General features: G+C 50.7%; 1 protein-coding gene across 1 annotated transcript in view; it reads right to left on the reverse strand.

Annotated features, from left to right (window-relative positions):
* Positions 1–13,073, reverse strand: part of SEC14L5 (SEC14 like lipid binding 5) — a 38,643-nt gene that overhangs the window by 20,733 nt on the left and 4,837 nt on the right. Inside the window, exon 3 of the mRNA XM_041747189.1 lies at positions 337–486. Within this exon, the coding sequence (XP_041603123.1) occupies positions 337–486 (150 nt within the window). The remainder of the gene's footprint in view (positions 1–336; positions 487–13,073) is intronic.

The raw sequence follows: 13,073 nt of genomic DNA on the forward strand, positions 1-13,073 counted from the left end.
GGGCCTGCAGGACATGGGGCCTCCTTGAGGCCCTGCGCCTGCCCACCCTCTGGCCGGGATCCCAAGCCCTGCACTGCGCCCCTAGACCCGCCTCCCCGCCCCCGCACCTGCCCTCCAGCCCTGGCCCTAGTCCTCAGCCTATCAAGCAGCCCCTAGGCCTAGGGCCTTGGCAGACAGACGAGCCAGTGACCCACACTCCAACCCCAGTACCTTAGGGGCAACTACACTCCCACACATTCAGTCCACCACCTGAACCCACCCCAGGTCCCCAGGTCCCCGTGCCCCCCACCCCTCCCGTTCTGCTCCTCCGCGGGGTGTCCCCTCCTCCCCACCCACCTTCCGCAGCAGCCGGGGAGCCTCCACACGCAGCCTGCAGCTCCGCTCCACCACGTGCACCGCCCCGTCGGCGCTGCGGGACTCGCGCAGGACCTCGCTGCCCAGGAAGACGGGGATCTGCGGGCAGGTGGGGAAGCGCTTCTCGTAGGCCTGGGGGCAGAGCCGGAGTGAGTGCCAAGGGGGCTGGGGCCAGGGGGGCCTGCTGCCTGCTGCAGCCCCGACCTCAACCCTCCTCCCTCCTGCTGGACTGCCTTCCTGGCCCAAGGTAAGAGCAGTGGCCACTGCTGTTTTGCCAACAAGGCATCATTTTAACACCTGTTTCAGAGCCGTGACACCCGGTGCGTGAACAGCAGTTTGGCAAATCACTATTTGGCTCTGCATTTGAGATTTCACCCTCGGAAGAGTGGGCTTGCCTGGGGGCATTTTAAAAGAAGGCGTCTTTCAGAAAAAAAAAAAAAACCACTTGACATAATCTAAACCTCTTCATGACAAAAGCACTGAACAAACGAAGAATAGAAGGGAACTTCCTCAAGCTGATAAATCACAATCAACATCATACTCTATGCTAGAAGATGGAATACATCCCCCCCCTCAGATCAGGAACAAGGCAAGGATGTCCACTCTGGCATTGTCTATTCAACACTGTCCTGGAGGTTCTCGGCCTGGCAGTTAGGAAAGTGAAAGAAATAAAAGGCAACCAGCTTGGAGGATGAGAGTCTGCGCCCAGTTCCAGAAGTGCTGGGGTAAGAGCCACTGTAGGGTAAGCCCGCACGCATGGCTGACTGTAGCCAAGCGGGGTCTGCTCCAAGTGCCTGTCACAGCCCACGTGCCAGGCAATCGGGATCAAAGCAGCTCCAAAAATAGTGCAGGCATCTGAGGACAGCACCTCCTCTCCCATCCCTCAGGGCTCCTCCCAGCTCAGAAGGGCAGAGGCGGGGGTGGGGGGTGGGGATGGAACTCTGACTGGTGCCCTTGGTATCACCCCAGGGCCCACAAGGCCAGCCCACTGTGTCTTCCTGCCATATGCTGAGCCTTGTACAGACACAGCAGACACAGCAGGGTTAGAATAAGGAGCCCTTGTTCCCCAGGGGACAGTGCACCGGGGGCAGGCATTTGTCCACTGGGGAGGAAGCTGCATAGCAAAGTGAGCAGATCCTGCGGTGGTGGCCAGCGCAGGGTCTGAGGGGGCCCAGCTCCTCGTCCCCCCAACAGAGGCAAGTCCTTTCCTCCCGTAAACCTCTTCCACCATCTGGAAAATGGGCACATACCCATTGTGTTGGCCCAAGTTGGCCTCCCTGAGTATGAAACCAGCTTGGCTACGTACGCAGAGCCTGGCTTGTTTAAAGCAATCAGAATTTTCTCTCCTCCACGGAATAAGACCCAAACATAGCCAGACACGGGTTTGCAAGAACTGCACACGGCTCCCTACCAGCCATATCTGAGTAATCCTTTGCCACCAAATGTAGAAGGGATCCAGAGGAGATGGCCTGGGCTCACCTCCATGATAGGAAGAGGGATGCTGACATGTTTTGAAAGTATGTGGAGGGGAATCTGGTGCATGCTTGAGAAATGGGCAGGCTCAGGTCATGTCTTTGCTACTTTCTTACTGAGTGACCTTCTGAGCTTGTTTTCCTCATCTGTAAAATGGGTTGGTGAGGAAGTCACCAGATGGTGTCTCAGAGCAGTTTGCACACAGGGAGCCCTGATTGTGCTCCTCCAGCTGTGTGCTTTCTTCCACTTAATCCTCTGGATGGCATCCCCATTGCACAAATGAAAGAATGGGAACAGAGAGGCCCAGTAACTTACCCAAGGTCACACAGTGAAAACTGGTGAACTTGGATTTGAATCCCAGTGTGGCCCAGTCCCTGTTCCCTAAGGAAGGCTTTGCTCATTAGCCAGCATGTTCTTCTGGGTGGCTGGGACACAGCCAGGCATTGTCCCCAGGGCCAAGTGGTCACGATTTCCTCCTTCTCCACCATTAGGACTTCAACTCCTGCAAGCCCATGGGCACACTGCCCATGAGTGTCTGCACTTCCTCTAACTATTCCACAGGCTCTCCTTTTCTCCAGATGAAATGACGTACTCAGAACAGGCCTGCGAAGCCCAGAACATGTCCCCTACTCCATACTGTGGCCCACCAGCCCCCTTCACTCTCCCCCAGCCAGGCTAGCCTTGCTGTTTCTAGAACACATTTTTATGGCTTCCATTGGGTGCCAACCCTCCTCCCCACCACCCACAAAATTCATGTGTCCTACCTCGTATCTCTGAATGTAACCTTATCTGGAAATAGGTCATTGTAAGTGTAACTAGGATGAGGTCATACTGGACTGGGGAGACCTCTAATCCAATATAACTGGTGTCCTTATAAAAAGGGGAGATTTGAAAAAAAAAAAGCGGGGGGAGATATGGTCACAGACACTCATACAGGGAAAACACCATGTGAGGATGAAGGCACAAGTCTGGGTTATTCCTCAACAAGCCAAGGAATGCCAAAGATTACCGGCAACAGCAGAAGCTAGTAGAAAGGCATGGAACAGATTCTCCCTCAAGCCCCAGAAGGAACCAACCCCGCCAACGCCTTGATCTCAGACTTCTAGCCTTCAAACTGTGAGGTAGAAAGTTTCTGCTGTTTAAGCCACCCAGTTTGTGGTACTTTTTAATGTCAGCCCCAGGACACGAATGCACCTACCATCTCTTCCTACCACACGGCCTTTGCACAAGCTGTCCTCTCTTCTTGGACCACTAATTAGTTCACTTGACAGTGAAAGAGGAGGGAGGCCTAAGTAACTGAGAATTCCAGACAGGTTGGAGACCTGGATCAGGGGCTAAGGAGATTCTCTAGCTTCAGGGACTCATCTGTGCTGGTCCCTCCTCCTGGGACATCTTCCCCCACCTCCTCCTCAGCAAGGCTGTCTCTTCCTTCCCTATACTGTCCTTTGAGCCTATTCATTTCCTTGATACCATTTATCATACCCTTTAGCCATATCCTAGCTTTCATGTGGCATGCCGAAGGCCTGGGCTGCATGCTTTTCCACGGCACTGACCTCATACGTGCCTGTCTCAGTTCTTGGCACACAGTAGGACTAATAAATGACCACAAGCAAAGAAAAAAATAATTTAAACTTGATCATCCAAAAAGCCCCAAGAGGGACGCCTGGGTAGCTCAGTGGTTAAGGGTCTCCTTTGGCCCAGGGTGTGAATCCCGAATCTGGAATCGAGTCCTGCATCGGGCTCCCTGCTTCTCCCTCTGCCTGTGTCTCTGCCTCTCTCTGTGCATCTCATGAATAAATAGATAAAATCTTTTTAAAAAATAAATAAAGATTTTATGTATTTACATGAGAGACACACACAGAGAGAGAGAGAGAGAGAGAGAGAGAGAGGCACAGACATAGGCAGAGGGAGAAGCAGGCTCCATGCAGGGAGCCCGACGTGGGACTCGATCCTGGGTCCCCAGGATCATGCTCTGGACCGAAGGCAGCGCCAAACCACTGGCCCACCCAGGCTGCCCCTAAAATCTTTAAAAACAAAACACAAAGTCCCAAGAAAAGTGGCCCCAGAGGGGAATGACAGGCCGTGGAGACAGAGCATCCAACTGAGCTTCACCAGGCTGACTTCCTGTTGTAAGAGACCTCTAGAGTTAGAAGAGCTCCATCTGGAGCCCCCAGATAACAGTGGAGGGCAGAGGGCGGAGGGCTGGTCAGCAGCAGACAGCTGCTTGGACACAACTTGCCCTAACCCTGAAAGGGAAGATGCTACTTCCCTTAAGTAGCAATGACGGAGCTATGCCAGGCACTGGGGCGGGGAGTGGTCAGAGCTCAGGTCCCATCTGGAAGGCAGTTGCTCCTAAAGAGTCCAACCCAGTGTCCTATCTCCTGCCGGAGAGTCCCCAGGGTTGTGCGGTCCAGCGTCAGACATTGTTGCTACTAACATTCACGGGGCGTCCACTGCATCATCAGCGCCCCAAGATGGAAACTAGTATTCCCCCATTTTACAGATAGGCAAATGCAGGCTTGGGAAGGCATCCCACAGTCAGTAAGTGGTGGGTCTGACCCAGACCCCAGCCCTGAACCACCCTATCCTGCCTCTTAGGGGACTTTGGCTACATCACAAGTGTCAACAGTTTGGAAATGCTGAGACTTTCTGGCCTAAACCTGTGAGCCAGGGGGATCTTTGCCTTTGGCACATGGCAGGGTCTTACAGAACCAGACAGTCCACAGGACCCTCCCTACAGGCTCGTGTCCCCACAAATCAGGCCTGAGCTTCCCTGTGCTGAACAGGCACAAGGTTTGGACCCCTCAGGGACACAAGGTAGCAGAAGGATTCAGTTACAGCCCTCTACCAGGTGGCTAGAGAGGGACACCCAAGCCTCCTCACTCAGAAAGGAAGCTGGTCCGAGGCCCAGAACCCGCCCATGCAGGGCCGCAGCTGGGGTAGGCAGGGACCAGTGGAAACTTCCGTTGACTGCCCTCCCCTGGGCCTCCATCCTGTAAAAATCCACAGTGACACACTTAGGATGCAGAGATGGGCAGCTGGACTCCTGGCCAGACTTGCCTACCTCCCGCTGGGTGACCTTGGACACGGGCAAGTCCTCTCTCTCCCTTTTCAGGCTCATCTGTAACGTGGAGTAATTCACTCGCAATGAGCACTTGGTTGTATCCATTTCCTTTATTTGTGCGTCATAACTGCTGACAAGAAGTCATCGGCCCAGGCAGTGAGATTTTTTCCCTCCCACCAAATCCTCGGGGCTTGTCAAAATGACATAGTCAACACTCAATAGACATTTACATGATGAATAAGTGAATGACAGCATTCCGTACCCATTAAGGGCATGGACTCTGGGGCTTGGGTCCAAATCCCTGCTCTGCTTCTTACCAACTGTGTGGCCTTGAACGAGTCATCAAGCTCTCAGTTCCTTAATGTACTCATTTGTTCAAAGGAGAATAAGAAAAGTAACTACCTTGCTGAGTTGTGGGATGTGTGGGGGGGAATGAAGGAGTCCGTTTTCGTAAAGTGCTGAGAACAGTGCCTGGCACATGGTTCGTTCTACATAAGCATTTGTTAAATAAATTTAAATTTTAAAAAAGAGTGAGATTCTATAAAGTACAGAAAAGCTATTTCTGCTAATCACTTGACAGCTGCTGCCTCCTCCCCCCCCCTTCCTTCCTGCTCTTCCTCATGCAAATTCAAAAAGGCTGGAAGCTGCTTACCCCAAACCTTCCACCAAGACTGTGGAAAGAAGATCCTAACTGCACTAATGTACTCTGACCCGGTACTTTGCCTTCTTTTCCATGCTGCAGCCTGGATTCGGGACACTGACCACTGTGACCTCATGCAAGGCACACGCCTCCAGTCACACTCCTCAGGAGCCTTCCTCAATGACCCCCACCTGCCTGCTGCAAGCCTGGGAGACGCCCGACCGAGACAGACGAGTATCGAGTATCAAGTATCGATATTCTCATCTCCCCCAACTTCTTTTTATTTTTATTTTTATTTTTTTTTTAATTTTTTTTTATTTATTTATGATAGTCACAGAGAGAGAGAGAGAGAGAGGCAGAGACACAGGCAGAGGGAGAAGCAGGCTCCACGCACCGGGAGCCCGATGTGGGATTCGATCCCGGGTCTCCAGGATCGCGCCCTGGGCCAAAGGCAGGCGCCAAACCGCTGCGCCACCCAGGGATCCCCCCCCCAACTTCTTTTTAAACTGAGATGGGGGCAGCCCTGGCGGCTCAGCGGTTTAGTGCCTGCCTTCGGCCCAGGGCGTGTCCCTGGAGCCCTGGGATTGAGTCCCACATCGGGCTCCCTGCATGGAGCCTGCTTCTCCCTCTGCCTGTGTCTCTGCCTCTCTCTCTCTCTCTCTCTCTCTCTGTCTCTCAAGAATAAATAAATAAAATCTTTAAAAATAAATAAATAAAAATAAACTGAGATAGAGAGACGCCTGGGTGGCTCAGCAGTTGAGTGCCTGCCTTTGGCTCAGGGCATGATCCTGGGTCTGGAATCGAGTCCCACATTGAGCAACCTGCGTGGAGCCTGCTTCTCCCTCTGCCTGTGTCTCTGCCTCTCTCTCTCTCTTTCTCTCTCTCGTCTCTCATGAATAAATAAATAAAATCTTAAAATAAACTTGAGATAGAATTCTCATACCATAAACTGCACCCATTTAAAGTGCCCATTTCAGTGGGTTTTAGCACACTCACAAAGTTGTGCCTTCATCACCATCATCTAATTCCAAAACATGTCAGCACCCTGAAAAGAAATTCCCTACCCATTATAGTCAACCCCTAGGGTCCCAACCCCGGCCGTAGGCAACCAGTAACCCTCTTTTGATCTCTGCAGATTTGCTTTCTCTGGACATTTTTTTAAAGATTTTATTTATTTATTCATGACAGACACACACACACACACAGAGAGAAGCAGAGACACAGGCAGAGGGAGAAGCAGGCTCCATGCAGGGAGCCTGATGTGGGACTTGATCCCAGGGGTCTAGGATCACACCCTGGGCTGCAGGAGGCACTAAACCACTGCTCCACTGGGGCTGCCCCTTTCTCTGGACATTTTATGTGAGTGGAATCATATAGTATGTGGCCTCTCGTGTCTGGCTTCTTTCACTTGGCATCGTGTTTTCAAGGCTCATCCACCTTGTGGCAGGGTGTCAGTGTTTCATTCCTTTTCACAGTTGAGTAATATTCTACGGTATGGATCTCTCAACTTGGGCCAGGTTGCTAGCTAGAGCTTTGTGGCTGAGACATCAAACATCTGAGGGCAGCAGTGTCACCCCAGCTGATGAAGGGTAGCAGGCAGGGTAGAACCAGGGCAACATTACACTGGAGCCTTTTGACTGCTGTCTACAATCTATAAAAACATGTATACCTGGGGGGTCCTATAGCTGAACAACCTGCTGCTATTTCTAGTCAAAGCCAGCTCGGGAGATACAAAAGATGGAGACAAAGGGTGAGAAGGACCCTCCAGCCAGGACACCTGGATACAGCGAGGGGGCAAGGCTCAGGTTTGATGGCATGTCAGAATCAGAACACAGGGTTTAGATGCTGCCTCTGTCACTTGCCAGCTGGGTGACCTCGACTTAACCTCTCTGAGACTCAGTTCCCTCAAAAAAAATAAAAATAAAAAAGAAGAAGAAGAAGGAGAAGAAGAAGGAGGAGGAGGAGAAGGGAGAAGATAATGAGAATGATCGATGATACCTACTTCATAAGGACTACAGTAAAGATTCAAGGGAGATATTATGTTTAAGGGACTGAGCACAGTGCCAGACATGACATCGTAGATTTTTTTTTAAATGCTAAGAGAATCTTTTTTTCCAAAGATGTATTTATTTGAGAAAGAGAGAGAGAGAGAGAAAGAGTGTGTGTGTGTGTGTGTGTGCACGCACACGAGCATGAGCAGGAGTGAGGGGAGGCAGAGGGAGAAGCGGACTCCCCGCAGTGAGCACAATGCAGGACTCGATCCCAGGACCCTAAGATTATGACCTGAGCTGAAGGCAGACGCCTAACCAACTGAGCCACTCAGATGCCCCCAACATAAGAGCTTTTTTTAATGGATGAGAGTAAATCAACAGGGACTTGAACAGATATTTGTACAGAATCATTCACAACGGCCAAACAGCAGAAACGTCCCAAATGTGCATTCAGGGATGCATGGATAAACAAAATGTGGTCCATCCATACGGTGGAATATGATTCAGCCATAAAAAGGAAGGAAGTATTGATACTTGCTGCAACACAGTTGAACCTCAAAAACATCACACTCAGTGAAGGAAGCCAGACGCAAAGGACAAACGCTGTGTGGTTCCGCATGTATGAGGTCCCTGGAATAGTCAGATTTGTGGGCAGAGTAGAGGGTGCGTGCCAGGGGCTGGGAGGGGTGGCCAGGGTGGGGGGTTGGTGTTTAAGGGGGGCAGATTGTCAGTTTGGGAAGATGAAAGAGTTCTGGGGATGGATGGCAGGGAGGGCTGTACAACACTGTGAATGTGCTTCATTCTGAACTGAACTGTACTGTACACCTTTAAAAAAGGTTAAAATGGGACATTTTGCATGATATACATTTTACCACAATTTTTTAAGGTTTTATTTTATTCATGAGAGACTCAGAGAGAGAGGCAGAGATACAGGCAGAGGAAGAAGCAGGCTCCATGCAGGGAGCCCCATGTGGGACTCGATTCTGGGACTCCGGGACCACGCCTTGAGTCAAAAGCAGATACTCAACTGCTAAGCCACCCAGGTGTCCCCACCACAATTTTTTTTTTAAAGAGTGAGCCATCTCCTTGGTGGCTTTTTTTTTTAAGGATCTTTTAAATTTATTTATTCATGAAAGACACAGAGAGAGAGAGAGGCAGAGACACAGGCAGAGGGAGAAGCAGGCTCCATACAGGAGCCCGATGTGAGACTCAATCCTGGGACCCCAAGATCACACCCTGGGCCCATGGCAGGCCCTAAACCACTGAGGCACCCAGGGGTCCCCTCCTGGGTGGCTTATAACCCTACCAGGAACGTTGATTGTGATTTGGAGTAGCCTATCATGTCTGTGTTTGTTTCTAGTCAACACCTCGTCTCTATGTCTGTTTTCTTCGCCACTGGATTCCCCGGCGTCCTTGTAAAACCCCTGGGAGCCCGTAGACACCCGGGCAATGTTTGCTGAAGGAGGGAAGGAAGGAGGAAAGAAGGCTGGGAGGGAGGAAAGAGCAGGTGTTGAGGAAAGAAAGCAGGAAGTTGGACCCATGGACATTTGTCCACCTGGAAAAGCAGGTGGAGCAGCCCAGGACCCCATGTCACCGTGAGTGGGCTCCGTCCGCACCTGTGCCCAGGTATCGCTATTCATGCTCCACCTGCACAGAGCAGGTGCCTACTGGCAGGCGAGTACAAGCCTGGGTGGTCCAGTCTGTGGTCGTGAGCACCGTGCAACTGCCGCTCTGGACCAGTGAAATCGGCCCTGAACACGGGGCTGGGAACAGTTCTGCCTGTTTTTTTCAGTTTCCTGGTCCTGAGGCTGTAGCACAGGGTGCAGTGAGTGGGCCCTAGGTATTATCTGCTCCTGTTCTTTTTTTTTTTTTAAGGTTTTATTTTTATTTAAAGATTTTATTTATTTATTCATAGACACACAGAGAGAGAGGCAGAAACACAGGCAGAGGGAGAAGCAGGCTCCATGCAGGGAGCCTGACATGGGACTCGATCCTGGGTCCCCAGGATCACACCCCAGGCTGCAGGCGGCGCCAAACCGCTGCACCACCGGGGCTGCCCTATCTGCTCCTGTTCTATCCCTTCTTCGCACGAATCAGATTTGGATGTCCCTTTGCCCCGGGCCAGGACTATGTCTCTGCCTCGTGAGGTCACACCATCAGAATGCATGGCCTCTCCAGCACCGGGGTGGGGGGGAGACCCACAGCCTGGCCAACCCACCCAGCAACTGCGCAAAAACCTGCTGTGGAGTCTCACCCACGCATGGGGAGCAGGGTGGAGGAAACTCTCCTCCTCTGAACACACTCTGTGCCCACAAATTTCCAGGATCAGCTGGTGCCTTTGATGCTTCAGGGAGGGACTGGGAGGCAGAGAGGCCAGCCCAGAGCATCTTGACATTTAGCGGCATGTCAGGACCTTGATGGGAAGGAAACACTATTTTAGATTTTTCAAGTGCCTTAGGAATGTACCCAGCTCCTGTCACCTCTGCTTCCCCGCGTTCTCCTGGCCTCTGGGATGGAAAACCCCCTCCAATCCACTTAAACCCTAAATCTGATCATGTCACTCATGCTTAAACCCTTTCAAAGCTCCCAAGGTCCTTGAACAGACAAATTGACCCTGCCAATCACTTTCTAACTCACACTGGAGCCCCAATGAGCCACATTTATTTCTTCAGAGAGAAGGTCTCCTCTGCACACAGTGGGCCCTCCTGCCCTTGGCAAGGCTCAGCCTGAATGACCTAAAAGACGATCAATGGGCCTGTCCCCGTGTTCCCACAACACCCCGTTCATTCCCTGTTAGGAATCATTCTAGGGACGCCTGAGCGGCTCAGTGGTTGAGCGTCTGCCTTTGGCTCAGGTCGTGATCCCGGGCTCCTGGGATTGAGTCCCATGTCGGGCTTCCTGCATGGAGCCTGCTTCTCCCTCTGCCTGTGTCTCTGCCTCTCTCTCTCTGTGCCTCTCATGAATAAATACATAAAATCTTTAAAAAAAAAAAAAAAGGAATCATCCTACATGGCACTTGCCTGATTTCTTCTCTCTCTCACTCTCAGAAACACACACACACACACACACACACACGCATGCACACACCACTGCAAACTCTATGAGGGCAGGAAGGGATTTTGTCAGGAGAACCAGAATACGATGGACACAGTCCCCACCTTCCTGAAGCATACTTTAATGAGAAAGTCCCATATAAACAAGCAAGGAAGCAGACCAACAGAATCATGATGCATTTCATAAAGTGCTAGGAATCAACTATGTGGTAGCCTGTACACCTGGCATGCTGCTTAGCACAGTGAAACCCAATAAATATTTGTAGGATGCATACACGAACACGTGTGTGAATTAACATCCGCATAAATTAGTCCAAAATTTCCTTCCGAAATCATAAGATCACTTTGCTGGGCTGTGGGTCACCTCTGTTCTCCTAGCCCCAATCAGAACGCGTCAGGTCCCTGTAAGTAATCCAGGATGGAAAATGTCTGTCGTTTCCCTTAATCTGTTAGCAACAGGATCAGATGATGGGCTCCAGGGAACTAATTTAAACTCATTTAAATAAAACCCCTGCTGCTTTATTAAAACTACATCCATAACAACGGGTCCAACTGTAAGGGCCCTGGCCTGAGCAAAGCCGCAAGGACTTACCTCTAGATGCTGCTCCTTATTAATAACCCATTTGCTAAATTACAAGCTGTTTATCAATACAAAAGGCCAGGTCTTTAAATATTTTAACACTTAATTGCTGATGATAGCTCTCACCTCCGCAACCCTTCCTCTGTGCGAAAAGCCTATTGCTAAGGAAATTCTACTCCGAGCCATCTTCCTTCTTTAGATTTGCAGAATCTGAGATGAGCTGAAGTCACGGGGCCTGGGAGTCCCACTGGGATCCTGGGGCATTGCCCGGACAAGGGGCAGCTGGGTCACTGGTGGAGCGGCCTGGGCCACTGGTGCACAGGTGTTTACTGAACGTCCTAGCCAGAGTCTGGAATGTCTGCCTGTGAGCACAGGCTGCGGGGTCAGATTTCCCTAAATTCAGGTGTCTGCCATTTACAGATGATGCCATTTACTGAGCATAATGGGCTGAATTGTGTCCCCCCCAGGAAAGGTAAGTTGGAGTGCTAGCCCCAGGCACCTCAGGATGTGACCGTATTTGGAAAAAGGGTCTTTACAGAGGTAATCAAGTTAAAATGACATCACTAGAGTGTACTTATAAGTCCAATATGACTGGTGTGCTTATAAAAAAGGAAATCTGAAAAAAAGAAAAAAGAAAAAAGAAAAAAAGAAATCTGGACCCAGAGGCACACATACACACAGAGGAAATATGCCACGTGGAGGTTGGAGCTATGCCGCCACAAGCTGAAGAACTACCAGGAGCCCAGAGTGAATCCCATTACAGATCCTCCCAAAGCACCTTAGGAGGAAGACTGGCCCTGCTGACACTTTGATCTTGGATGGCTGGCCTCTAGATGTCTGTTGTTCTAAGCCACCCAGTCATTGTGGTGCTTTGTTACGCAGTCGGAGCCAATGAACATACTGACCAGCAGTACCCTCTGCAAGCCTTCGATTCCCAACCGCCCCCCCACTACAGCCAAGGCTGCTCTGAAAGTTCCTGCCTCTGAGCGTGCCTCAAGCGCTGGGCACCCAGAGCATTTGGTAGGTAACTGCTGCCACCACCCCCCACCCGCCTGGAAGGTCAGGGTCTGTGGGCTCTGGCTGTGCTCTTCTTTGTGGGGTCCTGATGGAGTGCAGACATTCAGGACACAGTCCTTGTGGAAACCACTCATTGGGCCCAGATGCCACTCCAATGGCTTGAGATCCTCAGCTCTGAGAAATGGCAGACTCATGCTTGGGAATGTAAACTCTGGGGCTGAACTGCCTGCAGTTAAGTCCTCACCTGCCTCATGTTTGCTTTGTGGCCTTGGGTAATCCATTCATCCTTCCAGTGCCTCAGTTTCCTCCTCATAGAGTGGTGCCACCCGCAGAACACATCTCTTGGGGTGCTTAGGAGAAACAAATGACTTAATATTCGAATTGGCTCAGAACAGTGTCTGGGACCTCATAAGCAATGCGAATATGTCAATTAAATAAAATTTAAAATGGAATTTGCCTCAACCCACCAAATAATCACTGTTATTAATGGCGGGGATTTTTTTTGGAAGGAATATGTCAACACAAAACATGTCCATCGGTGTGCGTAGTGGTGTTATTTGTGATAGCCCAACACTGGAAACAACCCATCCACTGATGAGTGGAAAACGAATGTGGGGGGACACCTGGGTGGCTCAGTGGTTGAGCTCTGCCTTTGACTCAGGACGTGATCCCGGAGTTCTGGGATCGAGTCCCACATTGGGCTTCCTGCATGGAGCCTGCTTCTGCCTCTGCCTATGTCTCTGCCTCTTTCTCTCTGTGTCTCTCTTGAATAAATAAATAAAATCCTTTAAAAAAAGAAAAGAAAAGAAAATGAATGTGGTCTATCCAGGCAATGGACTATTACTCAGCTTTACCTTGAAAACATGATGCTAAGTGTGAGAAGCGTGTCACAAAGGGTTAC

This window comes from Vulpes lagopus, chromosome 3 (genome assembly GCF_018345385.1).
Source record: "Vulpes lagopus strain Blue_001 chromosome 3, ASM1834538v1, whole genome shotgun sequence".
Taxonomy (NCBI): Eukaryota; Metazoa; Chordata; class Mammalia; order Carnivora; family Canidae; genus Vulpes; species Vulpes lagopus.